The 24,361-nt window shown below is 39.7% G+C and overlaps 1 protein-coding gene across 2 annotated transcripts; it reads left to right on the forward strand.

Moving 5' to 3' along the window:
• Positions 1–2,452: 2,452 nt before the first annotated feature.
• SMIM34 (small integral membrane protein 34) lies at positions 2,453–23,789 on the forward strand. Of its 2 annotated transcripts, none has more exons than XM_082393020.1 (2): positions 2,453–19,240; positions 22,148–23,789. In XM_082393020.1, the coding sequence occupies exons 1-2, from the start codon at positions 19,183–19,185 to the stop codon at positions 22,600–22,602; spliced, it is 513 nt and encodes a 170-aa protein (XP_082249146.1). In that variant the 5' UTR covers positions 2,453–19,182; the 3' UTR covers positions 22,603–23,789. The 2 variants fall into 2 exon arrangements, with proteins under 2 accessions (XP_082249146.1, XP_082249147.1); XM_082393021.1 differs by having other exon boundaries at positions 2,453–16,326.
• The last annotated feature ends 572 nt before the right edge of the window (positions 23,790–24,361 follow it).

The raw sequence follows: 24,361 nt of genomic DNA on the forward strand, positions 1-24,361 counted from the left end.
GTGGATGTACTAACAGGGCAAACCACAGCCATTGACCCTGTGCATGTCCCACTACCGGACAGTGCTCAACTCCGTCGGACAGCAGACCACAAAACGCACATCACCAATAAGGTACAGAATCATTGGGTTTTGGAGACAGGAGGAACGTTCTAGACTAGGGTTTGGCCAACTATGGCCCACAGACCAAATCTGGCCAGCCACCTATTTTTTGTTGTTTGTTTTGGTTTTGGCTTGGGGTTTTTTTTGTTTGTTTTTTTGGCCATGCCGCAGGGCTTGCTGGATCTTAGTTCCTCAACCAGGGATTGAAGCCGGGCCACGGCAGTGAAAGCGCTGAGTCCTAACCGCTGGACTGTCAGGGAATTCCCCTGTTTTTGTAAATAAAGTTTTATTGTAACACAATCACACATTTATTTACATATTGTGTAAGGTTGCATTCCTGCTACAGAGGCAGAGTTGTGTTCTTGTGACAGAGATCATATTGAATCACAAATCCAAAAATATTGACTATTTAGCCCTTTATGGAAAAAAAGGAGGCTGACCCCTGTTCTAGAACGATCCTGAATTTTTTGATGACTTGGCCATACTTTGTAACGTTGGCACCATAGGGCTCAGGGGATGCACAGGGAATGCTCCACATTCTGGAGCATGCAAGTACAGGCGCCACAGGTGAGAGGCAGGTAGGCACTCTCTGGGGTCAAACTGAGGCAGGCCCAGTTCTTCCAAGTTTTGTCTGTTAAGCATGGAATAGCAGAATTGGATTTTTTTAAAAAAATCAATGACTATTGAGTTATGTGCTTTACAATTTTTTTTTAATGCTTTTGTGTGCATTATGTATGAAATCCACGTATCTAACTATTGTTCTAGAAAACACGAGCAGCTCCCGCGTGGCTGTCTCATCAGCGCCCTCTACTGAAAACCCTTGAGCTGGTCACCCAGGGAATCCGTCTGGGGCAGCTCCCTGGGGATGGCCTGCTTGTTATAGCAGCCTCTCGCCACAGGGCGGCAGAGCATCCATGGGTACCTCGGAGCCCTGCCCCGCAAGAATCCCGGAGTCCAGAGTCTTCAGGGGCCTCTTGAGCCCCTTGGAGAGAGAACGTCTAGTGGTGGTAACATCAGGACAGCCTACACTGAACTACTGAATCAGTAATTACCGGGGGCACAGAATCAGAGGGAGAATGAATTACTGAATTTCAAAGGGCTTTTGCAATAAAGTCAGGGCAAGCTGCACATAACATAGTTTTCACACCTCTTGTGATTCTCTCTTGTGAGGCAGGCTATTTCTCTTACACAAGGGAACATTTCTACAAGAAGATGCAAATCAGGGACAGAGATGGACGTCTAGGGGATTGGATTTAAAATGTTTGGAAGCAAGACTTTCAAACATACTAGCATAGAAACCGCTGATTCCATGTAAAGAGGTGATGTGTTCATTGCAAACTCCTCACTCTTAAAAAAATAGATTTGCCTTTTCAATAGGTAACAGACACATAGTAAAAAACAAACAAACAAATCATTTAAAAGGAAACTGCCCAGAGGACAATAAAAGGATTCTTAGGTCTCTTTTTAGAAATATTCTTTGCATATACAAGAATATACAGCTTTTATATACAAATGGTGGACAACACACCAATCTACATCACGCTTATTTTTTTCCTACTTATCAAGATTTTGAAGATTGCTCCTCTTCAGTACACAGACATCTGCCTCATTCCTTTTAATGCTTGACTAGGATCCCATCGCGTGGATTTCCGTACTGTCCTTACCAGTCCTCTCTTGATGGACATTTAAATGGTTTCAAATCTCTTGCTTGCAATGACCAGACCTGTACATATGTCCTGGAAATATGCTCACATCACACCTAAGTCCCTCAAATTCCCAGAAGATGACTGAGTGGTCAGAAGGTATGTGTGCTATTAGATTTTAATAATGCCAGTTATCCTCAATAATAATAATAAAAACTGACTTCTATGAGCCGTCACTGCGTGTCAGACACTGTTCAGACTGTTTTGTATACCATGGCGAACACACTGTGGATAGACCCACTTTGCAAATGATCTTTACTTGTCTACCAGTAGTAAATGAGGTCTCTTTATAATTCTGATTTGCATCTATATTGTTATGGGTGAGAATGAGTATACTTTTTCTGTTTAAAAGACACTGTTACTTCTTTTTCTTTTCTTTTTTAAAATTTTTTTTTTTTTTTGGACTTCTTTTTCTGTGACTAGCTGTCCATGTGCTTTGACCATCTTTCTGTTGAATGGCTGACGTGTTTTATTTAATGTTAAAAAACTTTTAAATATTAGCAAATTTGACACTTTACCATATGTGTTGCTAATGCTTCCCCCAAGTTTATCATTTATTTATATCTTGTCTTGATTGACAGTATTTTGCTTTTGCCACGAAGGCTTTTTTTTTTTTAATAAATTTATTTATTTATTTATTTATTGGCTGTGTTGGGTCTTCGTTGCTATGTGCGCGCTTTCTCTAGTTGCGGCGAGTGGGGGCTACTCTTTGTTGCGGAGCACAGGCTCTAGGCACGTGGACTGCAGTAGTTGCGGCACGTGGGCTCAGTAGTTGTGGCACGTGGGCTCTAGAGTGCAGGCTCACTAGTTGTGGCACACGGCCTTAGTTGCTCCTCGGCATGTGGGATCTTCCCGGTCCAGGGCTCGAACCCGTGTCCCCTGAATTGGCAGGCGGATTCTTAACCACTGTGCCACCAGGGAAGTCCCCATGAAGGCATTTTTAATTCTTATGTAGTTGTATTTATCAGTCTTGTCTTTTGTGACTTCTGACTTCTGTGTCATGCTTGGAAAGACTGCCACAATCTGAGATTATAAAAATAACTCTCCCATGTTTGTTCTAGTTCTTTTATAGCTTTATTTTTAAAAATTATAATTTAGCTCCATCTGGAATTTATTTTGGTATAGCAGAGATCCAATTTTACTCTTTCCCAGATGTTTACCCAGTTGTCCCATGCATTTATTAGATAACCAATCTTTTCTACACTGATTTGAAACATTCTCTTTATTTTATACTATTTTCCTGAATGTTTTTGAATCTATTTCTGGAATTTATTCTGTTCTACTGGTCTGTCTGCCTGTTTATATACTGGAATCAAGCCCTTTTAATTTCTGTGGCTTTACAATATGTTTTAACGTCTTGCAGGGATATTTCATTACTATTTTTTTCCTATAATTTTCTTGGTTATTCTTGCATGTTCAATTTTACATATAAATTTTAGACTCAACTTGTCTGTGTGAATTTGAATGGAGCAAGGCTCTCAAAGTCTTTGTCTAAATAAGAAATTTAGCAAATTTATTTACCTCACGCTTCTGGTGAAGGAGGAGGGAAGCCAAACAAAGAAAGTTAACAAAGATATTTCCTTTGAGGAAACAGTTATCAATTTATATCTCTGCCAGGGTCAACATAATTAAGTAAAACGACCAGTTCAAATGATAGCTTTGGCGGAAGTCAAGTTTACTTTTCTCAGAGGCAACCTTGAAAATCCTGGGGACTGGCCTATTCGTTTGTTGGAATAATACCTGCAAGGATGGGTGTTTATGATGAAGGATGCTGTCTGCTGCTCTCTGCAGCTGCAGGGGAAGAAGGACCATTTTCTCCTTTTGATTTTGCTGTGATTTTTCAAGCCTAAAAGTTGGAAATCTATTCGTTGAAACTGAAAGAAAGATGGGCCTGAAAACACGAAATATATCATTGGAAAGGAAAAGACAAGAATAAGATCATTAACAAATGGAGTAAGGGCTCTGAAAACTTGGCATTCAGTGTAGTTTGGAAAACAAAACAAAATGAGAACAACAAAAAACCAAAAACCTCTGTTGATCTTTTGCTGGGATTGTACTAAATCTATAGATGAATTTGGAAAGAATTACCATCTTTACACAAGTGAGTCTTTCTAAGAATATGAAATATTTGCATTTAGTCAAATCTTCCTTTTTGTCCCTCTTTTTAAAGATTTTCTCTGTATGAATCTTATGCATTTATTGTACTCGTAGGTGTCTTATCTTCTTTGGTTCCAATTGTAAGTAGAATCTTGTCTTCAATTATATTCACAAAGTTATTGCTGTTAATATAGATTCTTGGATATTGATTTTTTTTAGTATTTATGTTGTACCCACTCAGCTTACTGAATTATCCTACTAATAGTTTGCTAATAGTTGCTAATAGTTTTGCAGTTGATTCTCTTTATTTTTCTAATCATACAGTCAATGACAATTTTTGCCTTCTCTTTTCCAGTTTTAGTACCTCTTGTCTAATTGAATCAACTAATTCCTCCAGTATAATATTAAATGACAGTGGTGATAATGGGTGATTGTGTCTTTTCTTTCTTTTTTTTCCTTCCAGTTTTATTTAGCTATAATTGACATACAGCACCATACAAGTTTAAGCTGTACAGAATAATGAATGATTTGCCTTACTTACATCATGAAATGATGACCACAATAAGGTTACGGAACATCCATCATCTTACATAGATACAAAATAAAAGAAAAAAATGTTTTTTCCTCGTGATGAGAACTCTTAGGATTTACTCTCTTAACTTTTATATATAACATGTATCAGTGTTAATTACATTTATCATGTTGTACATTACCTTCCTAGTACTTATTTCTCTTATAACTGGAATTTTGTACCTTTTGACTGCCTTCATCCAATTTGCCTGTCCCCCACCTCTGGTAATCACAAATATGATCTCCTTTTCTATGAGTCTGTTTGTTGTTGAAGTATAATTGGCCTATAACTATGTTAGTTCTTGGTCTACAACATTGTGATTCAATATCTCTATATATTTCAAAATGATCACCAGGATAAGTCTAGTTACAATCTATCAACATACAAAGATATTACTTATTATTGACTGTATTCCCCACACTGTGTATTTCATACCCAGGATTCATTTATTTTTTAACAGTAAATTTGGACCTCTTAATCTCCCTCACCTATTTCTCTCATCCTGTCACCTTCCTCCCCTCTGGCAACCACTTGTTTATTCTCTGTATCTATGACTCTGATTCTGTTTTGTTATGTTTGTTCATTTGTTTTGTTTTTTAGATTCCACATATATCATACAGTAATATTTTAATATTAATATTTGATTTAATATTTGATTTATTTTCTACATAAATCATACAGTATTTTACTTTCTCTGACTTATTTTACTTAACATAATAGCCTCTAGGTCCATCCATGTTGTCACAAATAGAAAGATTTGGTCCTTTTTTATGGCACAGTAATATTCCTCTGTGTGTGTGTGTGTGTGTGTGTGTGTGTGTGTGTATCACATCTTCTTTATCCATTCACCTATTAATGGGCACTTAGGTTGCTTCCATATCTTGGCTATTGTAAACAATGCTACAATGAACACAGAAGTGTATATATCTTTTCAAATTAATGTTTTTGTTTTCTTTGGATAAATATCCAGGAGTGGAATTGCTGGATTGTATGGTAGTTCTATTTTTAAGTTTTTGAGGAACCTCCATACTGTTTTCCACAGTGGCTGCACCAATTTCCTTCCCATCAGCAGTGTACAAGGGTTTCCTTTTCTCCACGCCCTTGCCAACAATTATCTGTTGTCTTTTTGTTAACAACCATTCTGACAGGTGTGGGGTGATTGTGTCTTATTCCTGACTGTATTGATGTCCTTCTAGTGTCTTACCATTAAGCATAAGTCCAGTTTCTGACTTTAGATATATTTAATTTAGCATATTAGAGAAATATCTATCTTCTTATTTATCAAGATTTTAAAAATCAGGATGGAATTAAAGTTGAACAAATACCTATCTATCATCTATAAAGATGAACACATTTTATTTGACTATTCTTGTGGTAAATCACATTAATGGATTCCTAATATTAAACAATTCATTCATAATTGGCATGTCTGCATTTGTTTGTGGTGTATTATTCTTTTAGTGTACTATTGGGGTCTACTGACTAATATTGTATTTAGAATACTTACATCTTTATCCAGAAGTGAAGCTGGTCTGTGGTTACCTTTTATCATGGTGGTTTTATAGGGCTAGGTTATCACCAATGTAGTGGCTTCATCAGAAAAATTGGGAGGATTTTTCCTTTCTCCATGCTCTAGAGCTGATTAAAAGCAGCCTTCTTTATCAGTAAAGGTTTAGTAGGATTCACCTGTGAAATCAGCAGAACCAGATTCTTTTCTGGGTGGATGACTCTTTCACAAGTTTTTCAGCATCTTCTATGGTAACCGATGTTTTCTGATTTTTAAAATCTCTTTTGGGATCAGTTTTGGTCATCTATATTTTCCTAGAAAATCATTAGTTTGGTCAAAGTGTTCAAATTTATTTGCACAGAATTGAGCAGATGAATTGAGGAATCATTTCTTTGATTTTCTCTATATCTATTGCTATTCCATTCACAATTCTTATTTTGTATATTTGTTCTTTGTCCTTTATTTCTTTATTAGGGTAGCTAATGGTTTATCCGTTTCCTTCCTCCCTTCCCTCCCTCCCTCTCTCTCTCTTTCTCCCCCGCTTCCTTCCTTCCTTCCTCTCTCCCTCCCTCTTTCCCTCTCTCTTTCTTTCTTCCTTCCTTCCTTCCTTCCTCCCTCCCTCCCTCCCTCCATCTCTCCCTCTCTTTCTTTCTTTCTTTCTTTCTTTCTTTCTTTCTTTCTTTCTTTCTTTCTTTCTTTCTTTCTTCAAGCAAGCAGGTCTTAGATGTATTATTAGCATTATCAATTTTCTGGCTTCTAAATTCTGCTCTTATCCTTTTTAATAAACCACTCCCCACCCCCGCTTTCTTTAGGATTATTTTGTTTTCCTTTTTCTAACATCTGGAATTAGGTGTTTAATTTACAATTTTAAAGCAGCCTTATTGAGATATAATTTACATACCATAAAATCTACCTATTGTAAGGGTACAGTTTGATGATGTTTAGTAAATTTATACAATTGTGAACCCTTACCACAATCCAGTTTCAGAACATTTCCATCAGCCTAAAAAGTTCCCTTGTTCCTGTGTGAATCAATTCCTATTCCCACCTCTGGCCCCAGGTAACCACTGATCTGCTTTCTGTCTCTGTAATTTTGCCTTTTCTAGAAATTTCATATAGATGGAACATTACAATGTGTGGTCCTATGGGTCTTGTTTCTTTCACTCAGAATACTTCTGAGGTTCATGCATGTTTATTGCTGAACAGTGTTCCTTCATAAGGATATACCACATTTTGGTTTTCCATTCACCTGATGATGGACGTTTGGACTATTTCCAATTTGGAGCTATTATGAAAGGTACTGATATGAATATTTATGTATATTGTGTTTATGTATAAATATTTATGAACATTTAGTCTTTGTGTGGACATATATTTTTGTTTGCCTTGTGTAGATACCTAGGAGTGAAACTGCAAAATCATGTAGTAGGTATATATTTAGTTTTTTAAGAAATTGTCAAACTGTTTTCCAGAGTAGTTGTACCATTATGATTCTCACCAGCAATGTATGAGAGTTCCTGTTGCTCCACATCCTTGCCAACATTCAGTATGGTCCACTTTTTAAATTATAGCCATTTTAGTGGGTGTATAGTGATACATCATTGTGGCTTTGATTTTCATGTCCCTAACAACTAATGGCGTTGAGCATCTTTTCATGTGCCTATCATCCATTTGTGTACCTTCTGTGGTGAAATGTCTGTTCAAATCTCTTTCTGACTTTTTATTGAGTTGTTTGTCCTCTTATTATTAAACTGTAAGAGTTTTTCATATATTCTGGATGCAAGTCCTTTATCAGACACTTGACTTGCAAATATCGCCTACCAGTCTGTTGTCTTTTCATTTTCTTAATAGTGTTTTTTGAAGATCAAAATTTTGCATTTTGATGAAGTCCATTTTATCAGTTTTTTTCTTTCATGAATAGTGCTTTTAAAGTTATATCTAAGAAATCTTTGCTTAATTCAACATCAACATGATTTTCTTCTATGTATTTGTCTAGAAGTTTTATAGTTTTAGCTCTTACATTAAGGTTAAGCTAAATGATCCATCCTGAGTTAATGTTTGTGTATAGTGTAAGGTAAGGGTCTTAGTTCGCTTTTAAAATATGAATATCTGATCGTTCCACTGCCATTTGTTGAAAAGACTGGACTTTCCCCATTTTATGGTAAATCTACTTTTATTTTTTCTTCTTTACTAATGTTAGCCATATTGTATAGATTCAGATATGCACTGTTTTTAATTAATTTTCTAGATATCATTTTACTTTTAGTCTTGATTTTCATTTTAACTAAGAATTTCCTGAGCCTTAATTTCCAGTAGCAAGACTGATATTTTTCAATTTTTTAAATTAATTTCTGTTCTTAATAATTGTTAGTAGAGAATATTTCTACTTTAAAAAAATGTCCTTAAGTGTCCTTTACAGACAAATATATGATTTTTGTGTATGTGAAAATTTAATGGTTCTTGGAAAAAAACCTGTATTCTGTATTTTCAGGACATAGAGTTCAATATATATATATATATATCAAATTAGTTCTGCCTTATTAAATATATCAATTATGTATTTTGATTTCCATAACTTTACTTAAAATATCCTGTTTATTTTTTCTATTATGGACCAAGAGGTAAATTTAAATTGCCTGCTTCTATATTTTTTGTCATCTTTTATTTTCAGTAAGTTTTGCTTTATGACTTTTGATGCTGTATTATCTGGTGCATAGATACTCATGATGTTAGATGATCAGAGTAGATTATTAAGTGCCTCCTTTTACTTTATTTAATGCTTTATGTATTGAGTTCAACATACATGATATCAACATGGATATTTCTGCTTTCTTTATGTTTGTATTTACTTTGTGTGTCTGTGCCCATTCTTTTTCTTTTGATATAACTAAGTGATTTAGATTAATTAATAATTGTAAGCTGACTTAGAACATGCCTGGCACGTAGTAAGTGTTAATTAAGAGTTTGCTGAAGATAAAAACAAACAAAGTCCTTTTGCATTTCCTGAATGCAAAGTATAATTAGCTATTGTTTGTGTTGATTTTTTTCATCTGCAATATATAGATAGGACAAATTTATTTAGTCTTGGTTTATTATCTGGTTTTAGATCATGCTTTTTGCTTTTTGTTTTTTCTTTTTTATAAATTTTATTTATTTATTTATTTATTTTTTGCTGCACTGGGTCTTCGTTGCTGCGTGTGGGCTTTCTCTAGTTGCAGCGAGCGGGGGCTCCTCTTTGTTGCGTTGTGTGGGCTTCTCATCACGGTGGCTTCTCTTGTTGCAGAGCACAGGCTCTAGGCGTGCGGGCTTCAGTAGTTGCAGCACGTGGGCTCAGTAGTTGTGGCTCGCAGGCTCTAGAGCGCAGGCTCAGTAGTTGTGGCGCATGGACTTAGTTGCTCCGCGGCATGTGGGATCTTCCCGGACCAGGGCTCGAACCCGTGTCCCCTGCATTGGCAGGCAGATTCTCAACCACTGTGCCACCAGGGAAGCCCGCTTTTTGTTTTCAATGCTTTTTTATTTTTCATTTTTCTTATTGTTGTATTTTCTTTGCTTTGCATGTGTGCACCTTCTGACAATTTGAAATCTTTATAATCTGCTTCTTCCAGTAGGTTTTTTTTAATTAATGTGAAATTCACAAAACATAAAATTAACCTTTTAAAGTGTACAATTCAGTGGCATCTAGTACATTCACAATATTGTGCAACCATCACCTCTATCTAGTTTCAAGGCGTTTTCATCATCCCAAAGAAAATTTCATACCTGTTAAACAGTATTCCCCATTCCTCCTTCTCCTAGCCACTGGCAACCACTAATCTGCTTTCTATCTTTATGAATTTACCTTTTCTGGACATGGAATCATACAATATGTGACCTTTTATATGTCTGACTTATTTCCCTTAGCATAATGTTTCCGAGATTTTTCCATGTTCTAGCATGTACCAGTACTTTATTTTTTTTTAACATCTTTATTGGAGTATAATTGCTTTACAATGTTGTGTTAGTTTCTGCTGTATAACAAAGTGAATCAGCTACATGCATACGTATATCCCCATATCTCCTCCCTCCCACCGTCCCTATCCCACCCCTCTAGGTGGTTGCAAAGCACCCGGGTGATCTCCCTGTGCTAAGCAGCTGCTTCCCACTAGCTATCTATTTTACATTTGGTAGTGTATGTATGTCAAAGTTACTTTCTCACTTCGTCCCAGCTTATCCTTCCCCCTCCCCGTGTCCTCAAGTCCATTCTCTACATCTGTGTCTTTATTCCTGTCCTGCCCCTATGTTCATCAGAACCATTTTTTTTTAGATTCCATATATATGTGTTAGCATACAGTATTTGTCTTTCTCTTTCTGACTTACTTCACTCTGTATGACAGACTCTAACTCCATCCACCTCACTACATATAACTGAGCTTCATTTCTTTCTATGGCTGAGTAATATTCCATTGTATATATGTGCCACATCTTCTTTATCCATTCATCTGTCGACGGACACTTAGGTTGCTTCCATGTCCTGGCTATTGTAAATAGTGCTGCAATGAACATTTTGGTACATGACTCTTTTCGAATTATGGTTTTCTCAGGGTGTATGCCCAGTAGTGGGATTGCTGGGTCATATGGTAGTTCTATTTTTAGTTTTTTAAGGAACCTCCATACTGTTCTCCATAGTGGCTGTATCAATTTACATTCCCACAAACAGCGCAAGTGGCTTCCTTTTTCTCCACACCCTCTCCAGCATTTCTTGTTTTTTTTTTTTTCATTTTGCACTGATTTTTTTTTAACATCTTTATTGAAGTATAATTGCTTTACAATGGTGTGTTAGTTTCTGCTTTATAACAAAGTGAATCAGTTATACATATACATATGTTCCCATATCTCTTCCCTCTTGCATTTCTTGTTTGTAGATTTTATGATGATGGCCATTCTGACGGGTGTGAGGTGATACCTCATTGTAGTTTTGATTTGCATTTCTCTAATGATTAGTGATGCTGAGCATCTTTTCATGTGTTTGTTGGCAATCTGTATATCTTCTTTGGAGAAATGTCTTTTTAGTTCTTCTGCCCATTTTTGAATTGGTTTTTTTTTTTAACATCTTTATTGGAGTATAATTGCTTTACAATGGTGTGTTAGTTTCTGCTTTATAACAAAGTGAATCAGCTATACATATACATATATCCCCATATCTCCTCCCTCTTGCATCTCCCTCCCACCCTCCCTATCCCACACCTCTTTGTTTGTTTTTTTGATATTGAGCTGCATGAGCTGTTTGTATACTTTGGAGATTAATCCTTTGTCAGTTGCTTCGCTTGCAAATATTTTCTCCCATTCTGAGGGTTGTCTTTTCGTCTTGTTTATGGTTTCCTTTGCTATGCAAAAGCTTTTAAGTTTCATTAGGTCCCATTTGTTTATTTTTGTTTTTATTTCCTTTTCTCTAGGAGGTGGGTCAAAAAGGATCTTGCTGTGATTTATGTCATAGGGTGTTCTGCTTATGTTTTCCTCTAAGAGTTTTATAGTGTCTGGCCTTACATTTAGGGCTTTAATCTGTTTTGAGTTTATTTTTGTGTATGGTGTTAGGAAGTGTTCTAATTTCATTCTTTTACATGTAGCTGTCCAATTTTCCCAGCACCACTTATTGAAGAGGCTGTCTTTTCTCCATTGTATACTCTTGCCTCCTTTATCAAAGATAAGGTGACCATATGTGTGTGGGTTTATCTCTGGGCTTTCTATCCTGTCCCATTGATCCATATTTCTGTTTTTGTGTCAGTACCATACTGTCTTGATTACTGTAGCTTTGTAGTATAGTCTACCAGTGCTTTATTCCTCTTTAAGGCTAAATAATATTACATTGTATATAGAGACCACATTTTGTTTATACATTCATCCATTGGTGGACATATGGGTTGTTTCCACCTTTTGGTTATTTGAGTAGTGCTGCTGTACGCATTCATGTATGAGTGTTTGTTATATACATAGGAGTGGAGTTGGTGGATAGCATGGTAATTTTATGATTAACTTTTTGAGGAACCAACACACTCTTTTCTACAGTGGATGTGGATGCAGCATTTTACATTCTTACTAGCAGTGTTTAAGGGTTCAAATTTCTCCACATTCTCACCAACACATGATCATTTCCTTTTTTTTTTTTCTCGTGACGTTATATCTCATTGTGGCTTTGATTTGCATTTCTTTAATTACTAATGCTGTTGAGCATCTTTTCATGTGCCTGTTGGCCATTTGTTCCACTGGTTATTTTTAAACATACTTTTTATAATGTGGTTAATCCTGTTTCTTGAACAATATCCATTAATTAGCTAATATGGATGAAAATAAAATTAGAATACTACTAACTGTCCTGCCTATCCTGACCACCTTTTCTGATGATGTTTTCTAAAGAAGTTTCTCCTCCTCTACCTCTTTGTTCCCTATTTCAGCATCTTATTTCTTTCCTTTATGGCTTGAAGTCCAGTTTTTATTAGTTTATTGTTTGCTTATTTGTTTTTTTTCTCTCTTCCCACTAGATATAAGCTCCTTGAGGGCCGGGAATCTGTCTTGTCATCATTGTACCTCCAGCATTTACCTAGTACAGTGTCTGACTGGCATATAGTAGGTCCTTAATAAATATTTTTTGAATGTATGTTTGAATGAATGGAACAAAACTAGTCCAATTTTATAAACAATGATTCCCTATATGATAATCGTGATAATGATAGATACGAGTACTTATATTTATATCCAACTATATTAGTGTCCAAGCACCATGTCAATAAATTGCCACTGACTTTGTGGCAGAAATTAATCTCTCACAATTCTGGGGGTGAGAAATCCAAAATCAAGGTATCAGCAGGGCAACACACACTTTGGAGGCTCAAGAGAGGAATTCTTTCTCCTTGTTTCCAGCTTCTAGTGGCTACAAGCATTCCTTGGCTTGTGGCAGCATCACTCCAATCTCTGCTCTGCCCTTACACAGCCTTGTTCCCTGTGTCTTTGTGTGTCTTCTCCTTTCCTGTCTCTTATCAGGATACTCACCATTGGATTTGCAATCTACTTTAATCCAGGATGATTGAGACCCTTACCTAAATTTCATCCACAAAGGCCATTATTCCAAATAAGGTCACATTCTGAAATTCCAGGTGAACCTATCTTTTGAGGGAAGACTGTCTTAGTCTGTTTGGGCTGCCATAACAAAATACCATAGTCTGGGTGGTTTAAACAACAGAAATGTATTTGTCAAAGTTGGGGGCTGGTAAGTCTAAGATCAAGGTGCCAGCAGATTCAGTGTCTGGTAAGAGCTCTCTTCCTGGCTTGCAGGTGTCTGCCTTCCTGATGTGTCCTCACATGGTGGAGAGAAAAGGAGGAAGCAAGCTCTCTGGTGTCTTTTCTTATAAGGGCACTCATCCCATCATGACGGCCCCACCCTCATGACATCATCTAGACCAAATTACCTCCCAAAGCCCCACCTCCAAAAACTATCACACTGGGGGCTAAGGGCTTCAACAAATGAATTTTGAGCAGACACAATTCAGTTCATAGCAGACATCATTCAACCTACTTCATGAGCTAATCAAGCTCTGTTCTTTCTGAATGTCTCTTGAATCCATGACTTCTCTCCAGCATTACTCCCACTACCCTCTTGCCTGGATTAAGCCCACAGCTGCCTGACTGGTTTCTCTGCCTCCAGTCCTGTCCCTCTTCAACCCATGCTCTACAATGCAGTCTGTGTGATCTAGGACAGGTGACTTTTGTCTTTTTCTGAGCATGTGCTATAGACTGGTTTAATTACTGGACCCCATCCCAATTCTGACTGCCCACAGTAGATGCTTGACTCAGTCTGGCCAATCAGAGCCATTCCCTGGGATATCCCTGGCTAAACAGGGAGAAAAGTACCCCCTTTCCCATCTGGTGGTGAAACTATTTGGGTGTACGTCTGAGTGCCACATGCCACAATACATGGAGAGAGGCTGAGAAGGAAGACAGAAATGGACCTTCCTCCCTGCATTAGCCTTGTAAGCCAGCTCTATCCCGCCCTCTCTCTTGCTTGCTTGAACCCATAAAATCTCCCTTTCTGCTAACTCTTGTTTAAATTTGGCTCTGCATCCCAGAGCATGGGATCAATCATTACAGACAAGACTCGTGGGACATAATAGTAATACACTTTTGTGCTCCCACTTCTTTAATTCTGTTCTGTGGGCTCTACACAGTGTGGGGTTTGACCTCCCCTGCCCTATAGTCAGGTTGGGGAACCTTAATTCGGTAATTAAGATCATGCAGTCTCATGTCATAATCAAAATTCTGAGCTCGATCTCAGGTTGAAGCTCCCCCGTCTCCAGCTCAGGCTGCAGGGGCAGGAGAACTGCAGGGGGGCAGTGGGGGCCGCCTTCTTCCTTCCATCACTGCTCTTCTGTTTCTGCTCCCACCTTGTTACTGTGGTGTCTGACCTCCCCAGGGCTGAAGCAAGGGAACCAGAGAGGGAGCAGAACAGTCTTATGTGTCAGTTCTGTGGTGTGAACTAGCAACAGGCAGCTGTTTAGAGCTAATGCCTTCTCTTGTGGGTTCATTTTTTCAGTCTTTGAAGACTTGCTCATCCTCATCTGACAGACTGTGCAAGGTCAGTGTTCAACAGCGGCCCCATGTGGCAGCTGGAGGCAACAGCGGCAGAGGATTATTCAGACTCTAGTCCTCTGGGCTTGGCTGAGGAAGCCAGGCTGCCCTCCTTCCCTACTCTGGACAAAGTTCCTGGGAGTCCTGGTCAACCTGGGAGGCCTTAAGAGGGAAATAAATATAAGATTTCCTATGAATCAGACAACCAAGGGCTCAAGTAATTAATTGGGAGAAGAAATGAGATGTGACTCTATTTGCCCCTTGGAGTCCTTCATGTCATCACAATTTATTATCCTTTGTTTACAGCAGAAGTTCAGGTCAGGGAAGTGACTTGACCACAGTCCCTCAATTAATAAGTGGGAAAGCCCCAACTAGAACCTGGGTCCTCCAATTCCAAAGGCTCTGAGCTTTCCTCTGTAACTCCCTGGAGACAGCAGAGAAGTGTAATGTCCCTAAGTGCTAGAAGACGACAATGAAGGTGAAAGGAAGGGCAGGAGTGACATATAAGTTAGAGACTTTTTAAAATATGCAAAACATCTTTTAAAAGTCCTCTGGGAGGTTGTATCCCCTGCAAAGGCAGAAACACCTGGAATCTGTGTTCTTGGCCGTACGACTCCCGGACATCAGCTTTAATGTCCTTTCACAGTGCAGGGTGTCAGACTTGGTTGGTGGGGTCTTCCTCCCACACCCAGAAAATACTTCTTAGAAAGAAGGTCAAGTGTAGATATGGGCATTTATTTATTGACATTTTAAAAATACCATTTCTGTCCCCATGAAATGCAAAAGCACTTGTTTCTTTTCTTTTTTTCTCTGTATTGGAATGTCAAATGCATATCACTGCCACCTTGGTTCCCAATTTAGCCATTCTCTAAGCTGACTGGCTCTTCAGTAACAAAAAAAGCCATGGCCCCCTGGGAGAGTTCAGGTTCTAACGTCAAAGGAGCCAGAGGGTATTGGGGTCCTTCCTCCCAGAGGAAGGAGGATATTTGTCCCAGCTCAGTCAAATATTTACTGAGTGAGTGGCTTTCCTTGACTGCCTTGAGGTTGGTATTTGTCTAGACTGAACCAGAAGGCCAGAGGAGACATACATAAGTGGGAAGGAAATTCTTGGCGCACGTGGTGGTACATTTCGCTGTTATGTAAGCATTCGGGAATGACAAATAGTTGGCATCACCCACACTGCATAAGAAGGCAGGCAGCTGCCCAGGCCCTGTGGCCATGATCTTGACCATCCCCACCCCAGGCACAGGGCACTTTTCCTTAGATGGTATCATGTGGCCACAGCCATGACAGAATATAGAACCCTTTTTAAAAACAGCATTTGTATTTTTCTAGATAAGCCTTCAACTTTATTTTCCTGTCGCCTATCAGGGCTTTCCATGTTAAACAGCAAGGTGAGGTTTGAAATGAAGTAGAACATACATGCAGAAAAGTGAACACAATTCTAGGATGTGCCCCAAGTTGAACAAACCCCTGAAACAGGACATGACCAGCACCCTAGAGCCCCGCTCCTGCCCCCTCTAGACACCCTCAACTGTAAGGTACCTATTACCTTGACTTTTAACATAACAGTTTAATTTCGGCCAACAGGGAGGGTTTCAAGGTCATGGATATGTCTCAGCAATGACAGTCTACAAGTCAACCTGTAGGACAAGCAGTCAGGAGAATTCAAGGGACTCTGGGTCGAGCTTGAAGGTGACATTTGCGGTGTGGAAGGAGAAGGCCTTTGGCACCTACAAGCTGTATGACTTTGGGTAAGTCTCTTCTCTGAGCCTGAAAGAGCGTTCCCCTCTTTAACTGGGAATGACACTCCCGCCTTGCAGGAATTCTAAGAGGCAGAATCCAGGAAGAAAACGCCTGGCACAGAGCTATTTCCTAATGTCAGGGCTCCCTTGGTGGTACGGATGAGACCAAAGGCCACCTCTCCTTACATCTCCCTTATTTTTCTGGAGCTTATCCCTCCCAGGGTCCCACACTGACATCCTGTAGAGCTGAATGCCGAAACCTTCTGACTTCACGGATGACATACGCTCCAAAGCCTGCACCTCTTGGGCGCCAGCTGCCCAGGCGTGTTCTCCCTCTCCCGAGGCGGCCAGTGCTGGCAGCCTTCCTGTTCAGACACCCTCACAAGGAGCAGCTCTTCCCTACACCCCAGGCTTCCTCCCTGTCTCCCTGGGACCCGAGGATATTGACCTTGCTGCTCCTCCACCTTGCAGGGAGGAAACTGCAGGAGGGGTGGGGACTTGCCCAGGGTTACACAACAAGGACAAATTGGGAACTAGAACCCTGACTCCCAGCCCTCCTCACTGCCATTTGCCCCTCTTTTAAAAATTTTTTTAATTTATTGGCTGCGTTGGGTCTTCGTTGCAGTGCGCGGGCTTCTCATTGCGGTGGCCTCTCCTAGTTGCAGAGCACGGGCTCTAGGTGCGCAGGCTCAGTAGTTGTGGTGCACGAGCTTAGTTGCTCCGCGGCATGTGGGATCTTCCCGGACCAGGGCTCGAACCCGTGTTCCCTGCATTGGCAGGTGGATTCTTAACCACTGAGCCACCAGGGAAGTTCCCATTTGCCCTTTATCATGAAGGATCTCCAATCTGCCCCTTCTCACCTCTCACGGTGGGTGTTGGGAATCCCTGTCTCTGTGGCAGAGCCAGAGGTACCAGGGTCCAGCCATCCCACAGCAAGAGACAGCAAGAGCCTAGATAGAGCTTTGACAAAGATTTACATTTAATGAATGGGTGTGTTTAACACTGTTAAACTTCTTTATATTCATAAAGAATATACAGTGAGCATTCTCCCTCCCACACCTGCCCTCCATCTACCCAGTTCTCACCTCCCCAGGTTCCTCTTGCTCTTACTTTCTCGGGCATCCTTTAAGGAGCTCTTCAATGCCTATATGAGCAAAATCAGATCTGGATGATTTTTCCCCCTACTTTCTTACATAGATGGTAACATACTCTCTTCTTTGCTGTTTCCATTTAACAAAACATCTTGGAGATCTTTACACGTCAGTACACAAATAGCCTCTTCATTGTTTCATAGCCGGGTAGTATTCCATTGTGTACGTATATTATATTATTGAAATACAATCCACATCCTATGAATGAGACATTCATTTTTACCTCGTGGATGCTAGCGTTATAGAGTTCACTGTTGTACACAGTCTGTTTTCTATTTGTTAAGAAAACTACAGCATCATTGCATAATTCTTGACGGTAATAAATTTGAATAATCAGATTTCTTACAAAAAAATTCACCCACTAAAAGTCTATGATTCAATGGATTTTAGTATGTTCACAAATATCACCAAATCAATTGCAGAACACTTTAATCATTCCCCAAATAAGCCCTGTATCCCTTAGTTATCACCCCTTAGTCCCCCACCCCAACCTTAGGCAACCACTAATCTACTTTCTGCCTTTATAGACTTGTCTATTCTTGACCTTTCATATACATGGAATCATACAACATGTTGTCCTTTGTAACTGGCTTCTTTCACTTAGCATAATGCTTCCAAGGTTCATCTATGTTGTAGCATGTATCAGTACTTTATTCCTTTTTATTCCCAAATAATATTCCATTATATGGATAGACCACATTTTACTTATCTGTTCATCAGTTGATGGACATTTGGATAGTTTCCATTTTTTTGCTATTATGAATCACGTTGCTATGAACATTCATACACAAGTCTTTGTCTAGATATTCGATTGCATTTCTCCTGGGTATATACCTAGGAGTGGAATTCCTGAATCATATGGCCTATTTTCAAATTTACTTATCTAGTCCCTCATTGATGGAAATTTGATCAAATTACATCTTAAAAGCCAGCGAGCCTCATGAGTTAGGCAGGTCAGGGCCACATTAGTGAGGATTCAGAGAACAATGGCTGCATCACAGACCCGGCCCAAGTCTTCCGACCTTTTCTCCCGGACTCTTCTTCTCACCCGTTCTAGTTAAATCTGCTTTGATTCCAATGTGGCCTGTGATTCAGGGGTGTGGGAAAGAGAAGCCCCGTTCCTCACAGCCTGACCCATGAGCCCATCACCCACCCAGCCCTGAGGGGGACCCAACTCCCTCAGCTGTGTCCTCCTGCACGGGCTCGTTCCTGTCTGGGTTTCTTCATCCGGGACAGTCCTAGAGGAAGCTGGTGACTCTTGACCAGGGAGTTTCCTGGCCCTATGACAACGGGTTTCTGCCACACCTGACAATCAGCCACACCTGCAACAGGTGCAGAACAGTGAATTTCAGGAACCCTCCAGGCTGTAAGCCAGCCTCGGAGAGCTTCCTGCCACCACTGTCCTGGATGGGACCTGCAAGAGCTGGAGGCTCCTTGGTACCAGCATGTTTTTAAACAGCTCTTGTGCTTTGGATCTTCTCAGCAAGCCAAAGCCAGGAAGTGCTTTCTATTCTGAGCCAACAGATGACAGATCGACTTCGATCCTCTGATTAATTGAAAGAGAGAAAATGAGTCCAGTTTCTCTCTGCTAAGTTTCTATTTGGTGCTGCCCTGAGATTCTTTGGGCGTCTCGTTGTTATCTTCTCTTGAACATCAGTGCAGCCTGACTTCAGTAGGAATGTGATCATTTGCAAAAAGAAGTTATTCTCTTTCAATGGCAGCTGCTTATACTTGCCTCCTTAAGAGTCAAGGAAAAGACCACCTCATGGAACGTGAGTATTCTGCTCTGACGCAAGGATGAGCAGAATTTCTTATATATGTCGCATTATTAATTTATAAGTGCAAAACAGCACAGATGAAAAGCTTTGTCTCTTCTATAGGATACAGAAGATACCATCTAACTTATACATTTAAAAAGAAAGGTAAAGAACAATGTACTGCAATAATTAAAATACTGAGTTTCTTTCATGTGGAAAATGGACTGGCTTTCAAATAATTTAATGTTCTGTAGTTCTTAGTTGGGTATATTTTATATGTATTTGAACATATTACATCATTCTATAACAATCCACAGAAAGGTCTATAAGTTTATACATGCGTTCCAGGTTTAAACAAGTTCTCTTGCCCTAATTAAAGTTTGTGATGTTCTTGTTGGGTTGATTTGTTTTTCAATAATTATGGGAACATTTTCCCTTTCCTTATTTAAGTTCTCAAACCGTTCTATCAACAGCGGTAAAAAATTCCTTATCACTGTACTGTTTCTTATGAGTGACAAATTTTATATAATGAAATCTGTTAATTTGGGCTGTGTCACATGTGGTTTGTGCAGTTATTTTTAAATGGTTTCTCCCTTAATCTCAAAGTAATAGATTATTCATTCATTCGACAATTAACTATAGTAAAACTACTGGTCTCTCTGAGCCTTGCATTAGCAAAATGAATTAACAACAAGTGAATATCAAATAGAAAGCACTTATGGAGCACCTTTGGTCTACCCAGCAGGTGATGGGATTTATCCTATGACATGTCTGGATACATCTGTGTTTACATAGAGCAAGAAATGAGAATTTGAACCTATAAAACAGCTGGAAAATGTCTCACAGTACTACTTCTCTGACTTTAATCATTTCATTTTCACTGGCTCTCCTGGTAGAGAAAACAGTTTTGTATTAAACAGCAGTTAAGATCTTAATCTTCTGGTCTTGGAAGGGCACACAGTGTCTTTACCCAGGGGCACTTCACCAAGGAGACCAGGAAAGTGCCCACTTGTACTCTTCCATTTTTAAATTAATTTCTTTTTGAAAATAAACACACAGGGTACAAAATGTACAAAAGGGCATCTGTGAAAAGTACGTCCCCTGCTCCAGTTCTCTTCCCCATGGGCAACCTCAGGTACCAATTTCTGTATATTCTCCCAGAGATATTTTACACGTATATAAGCTTCAAGCAAATAACATACCCTCCTTTATGCATAGGATCGTATCAGCTGTATCACTATACACTTTTTTATTTGTTAAGATTTAGTACCAAGAAAATTCTTTGTTACTTTTTATGGCTGCATAGTATTCCACTGCATGGATGTTCCAAATGGATTAAACCATCTCCTAATTGATGCTATTCAGGCTGTTCTTAAACATTAGTCATCACAAGCAATGCTGCAATGACTAACCTTACACATGCATTGTTTTGGACATGTTCCAGCATATTTTTAGGATAAATTCCTACAGGTAGACTCGCTATGTCAACGGTAAATGCGTTTGTAGTGTCAATAGAACTTGTCAATCTGCCTTCCATATTGGTTGTATAAATTTACACTCTCACCAGCAATTAAGCAAGGGCCTGACAACCCTGCAGACATATCCAGTGTATTCTGAGACATCATGAGTTTGCAAACCTGATAGATAACAAAATGTTATCTTGCTGCAGTTTTAATTTGCATCTCTGCTATTATGAGTGATACTGAGAAGCTTTTCTTATGTTCAAGGTCCATTTCTTTTTCCAACCTAATTGCCCATATCCTTTGCATATTTTCTACTGGGGTTTTGGACTTTTTCTTATAGAACTGAAGCTTATTAAGAAGTTTAGTGGCATAAATTGCCATTTTTCTCTGGTTTGTCATTTGTCTTCTGGTTTTATAGTATGCAATCACTTTAAAATTTTCTATGTAGTTGAATTTAGCATTTTCTTTCTTTCTTCTTTTTTTTTGCACCTCTGAATTTTTGTGTTATGCTTAGAAAGGGATATCCCACTCTGAGATGATAAGGGGGAAAAAAATCTACCATGCTATTTTCTAGTACTTTAAATTGTTTCTTTTTTTAATGTTAAAATCTTTGATTTATCTGGACTGTTTTGGGGCATGAGGTGAGAGACGTGAACTCATTGCTATCTTGTTTTAATGCTACTTATTGAATAATCCATCTTTTCCTTCCTGATTACAAATACCCCTTTATTATCTACCAAATTCCAATTCCAACTCTACTGATGTTGTTACTCTATTCCATTGGTCTTCCTGTCTATGTATTATGTCACACTGTTTTAGCTATTGTAGTTTTATAGGGAGACTTTTTAGGGAAAGCTGTACTTGGTTCTGAACAGCCCCTCATGCCCTTTGCAAAGCCCAGTAAGCCCCAGCTGGGCTGTGGACAAATAAAGCACTCATTCATTCAAAAAATAGTAAACATTTTTCTGGCTGGTTAGGTTTAAATTTCTGGCTAAACTAATTTCCACTCATCACTCTTTCAGAGTTTTCCTAATTAGGAAAACTTTTTCAGTATGCAGAGTTTGTCTATTTCACAAAAAAATCCTACTGATCTTTTAATTGCAATTATGTTAGTTTTACAGATGATCTTAGGGACAATTGACATCTTTATGATGTTGCATTTCCTATTCAAGAATTTGGTGTTTTGAACTCTCTTGATTGTTAAAAATATATTGACATGGGAGTTACTCAGTTTTCCTGGGTCTCCCCCATGTATACATGTTATTAAACTTTTGTGTGATTTTCTCCTGTCTAAAAAGAATATATTGACACGTATGTTGTTAGGCTTCTGCCCATTGAACAGAGAAAGCCTCTTTCAGCAGTCCCATTTTCCCACTGATGTAAAGACACTGCTATTGGCTTGGCCAGGCAAACTTCAGCCCAGAATGCTGGGTCTCATCTGGACCTCTCTGTTTCTCAGGGGATCAGGGAGCCCCCAACCAGACCCAGGCCAGCCCTGTCCTGGGGCACCTGCTGAGGGACCACTTGGAGGGAAGGAACAGCACCAACTCCACCAGGGCCCTGAAGCTTCCAGATGGGACCAGTGCCGCCTGGTATATCCTCACCATCATTGGCATCTACGGAGTGATTTTTCTCTTCCGACTGGCCAGCAACGTCCTCAGAAAGAACGATAAATCCTTGGAAGATATTTATTACTCAAACTTAACCTCTGAACTTAAGAATAAAGGGCTCCAGAGCAAGGCAGCCAAATGCTCTTCACTGCCCATTACCAACAGAGCTGTCCTGCAGCCCAACCAGGCCAGCCTGAGGATAATGTGTGGAAACAGCAGCCCCACACCAAAATCCAAGGAATCCATTGAAAGTCGAGGCAAGCAGGCCTCCGTAGAAGAGGCCCAAACTTCTTGCTTTGGGTAGAAGCTTTGGGTTTAACTGGAACCTTGAGAGAGGAGTCGAGCCCTTGAGTGGGGCTGGAAGAGCATCACTGAGCCACTGGTGGAGGGGGGTGTGACCAAAAGCCAGCATCCTGTTTCCTTCTCAGGCTTTCTGGTGCTTTGAGATGAGCAGGGGTAGTGGCTTCCAGCCCAACTCAACCTTCACTGGAAAAGCTTGTGCTCCAGGAAAGGGCATGGGACATCCAGTGTTCTTAGAGTAGTCTGGGAAACTCTTGGTGTATACGTGAAGGTGGCCTCTTGTCATGGAAAGAAGGCTGAATTTGGAGTCAAATCCCTTGGATGAAAATTCAACTTCTAGAGGGTCACGTGAACTTTGAGTGGCTAGTGGCTCATCTGGAACATGTGAGGGTTGGGATATATGGTCCCAGAGGGCCATTCATTCTGAAAACTCTGACTGGACTACCGAACCAAAGTTGTCAATATCAACATCTTCATTTTCAGAAGTTCTTCATTTTCATTGAGAGGGTGGGGACCATTAAAAAAAAGCATTAGTTTTGGAGTCAGAAGAACCAGATTCTAGTCTGAGTTTGACTATGGACCACTTTGTTGTCCTTGCACACATTACTTCACCCCTCTGGACCTTCGTTTCCTTACAGATAAAGTGAGGATAGTGATGCCAGTTTTCAGCCAATCTTACAAAGTAGATAAGAGCTAATGAGATCATGCATACGAATGTATTTTGGAAAGTAAAATAAATATGTAAATATAAGCCCTGTTGTGGTGGTGGTGATAATGGTTGATGGTGGTGGTGGTGGTGGTGGTGATTGATGTTGATGGTGGTGATGGTAGTATTGGTGGTGGTTGATGGTTGGTGTTGATGATGGTGGTGTCGGTGGCTGATGGTTGATGTTGATGGTGTTGGTGTTGGTTGATATTGATGGTGGTGGTGGTGGTGGTTGATGCCTGATGTCGATGGTGGTTGATGTTGATGGTGTTGGTGGTGGTTGATGTTGATGTTGGTGGTGGTTGATGTTGATGGTGGTGGTGGTTGATGTTGATGGTGGTGGTGGTTGATGTTGATGGTGTTGGTGGTTGTTGATGTTGATGGTGTTGGTGGTGGTTGATGTTGATGGTGGTGGTGGTGGTTGATGTTGATGGTGGTGGTGGTGGTTGATGTTGATGGTGGTGGTGGTGGTTGATGTTGATGGTGGTGGTGGTGGTGGTTGATGTTGATGGTGGTGGTGGTGGTTGATGTTAATGTTGATGGTGTTGGTGTTGGTTGATGTTGATGGTGGTGGTGTTGGTTGGTGTTGATGGTGGTGGTGGTGGTGGTTGATGTTGATGGTGGTGGTGGCGGTTGATGTTGATGGTGGTGGTGGTGGTTGATGTTGATGGTGGTGGTGGTTGATGTTGATGGTGGTGGTGGTGGTTGATGTTGATGGTGGTGGTGGTGGTTGATGTTGATGGTGGTGCTGGTGATGCTACTGTGGATCAGGAAATGACTGGTCTACTGGTAATAGCTATAAGTAATGGCTATATTACCTTATTCTACAGGAGAACCCATCTGCGTAACAGTTGATGGCCTGTGCTCTGAATCAAGTCCATGAAATTCAAGTTGTACATGTAGACAAAACAGTCATTTTTAGTTTTTGTTACCTTAGACATCAAACGATTCATTCAAATGTTTTACAAATATCTGTTACTTATATTCTTGTCTCTGCTTCAAAGAGAAATAAGATCTTGGGCTTCCCTGGTGGCACAGTGGTTAAGAATCCCCCTCC

The sequence above is a fragment of the Balaenoptera borealis genome (assembly GCF_965194805.1).
Source record: "Balaenoptera borealis genome assembly, chromosome: 5".
Classification (NCBI taxonomy): Eukaryota; Metazoa; Chordata; class Mammalia; order Artiodactyla; family Balaenopteridae; genus Balaenoptera; species Balaenoptera borealis.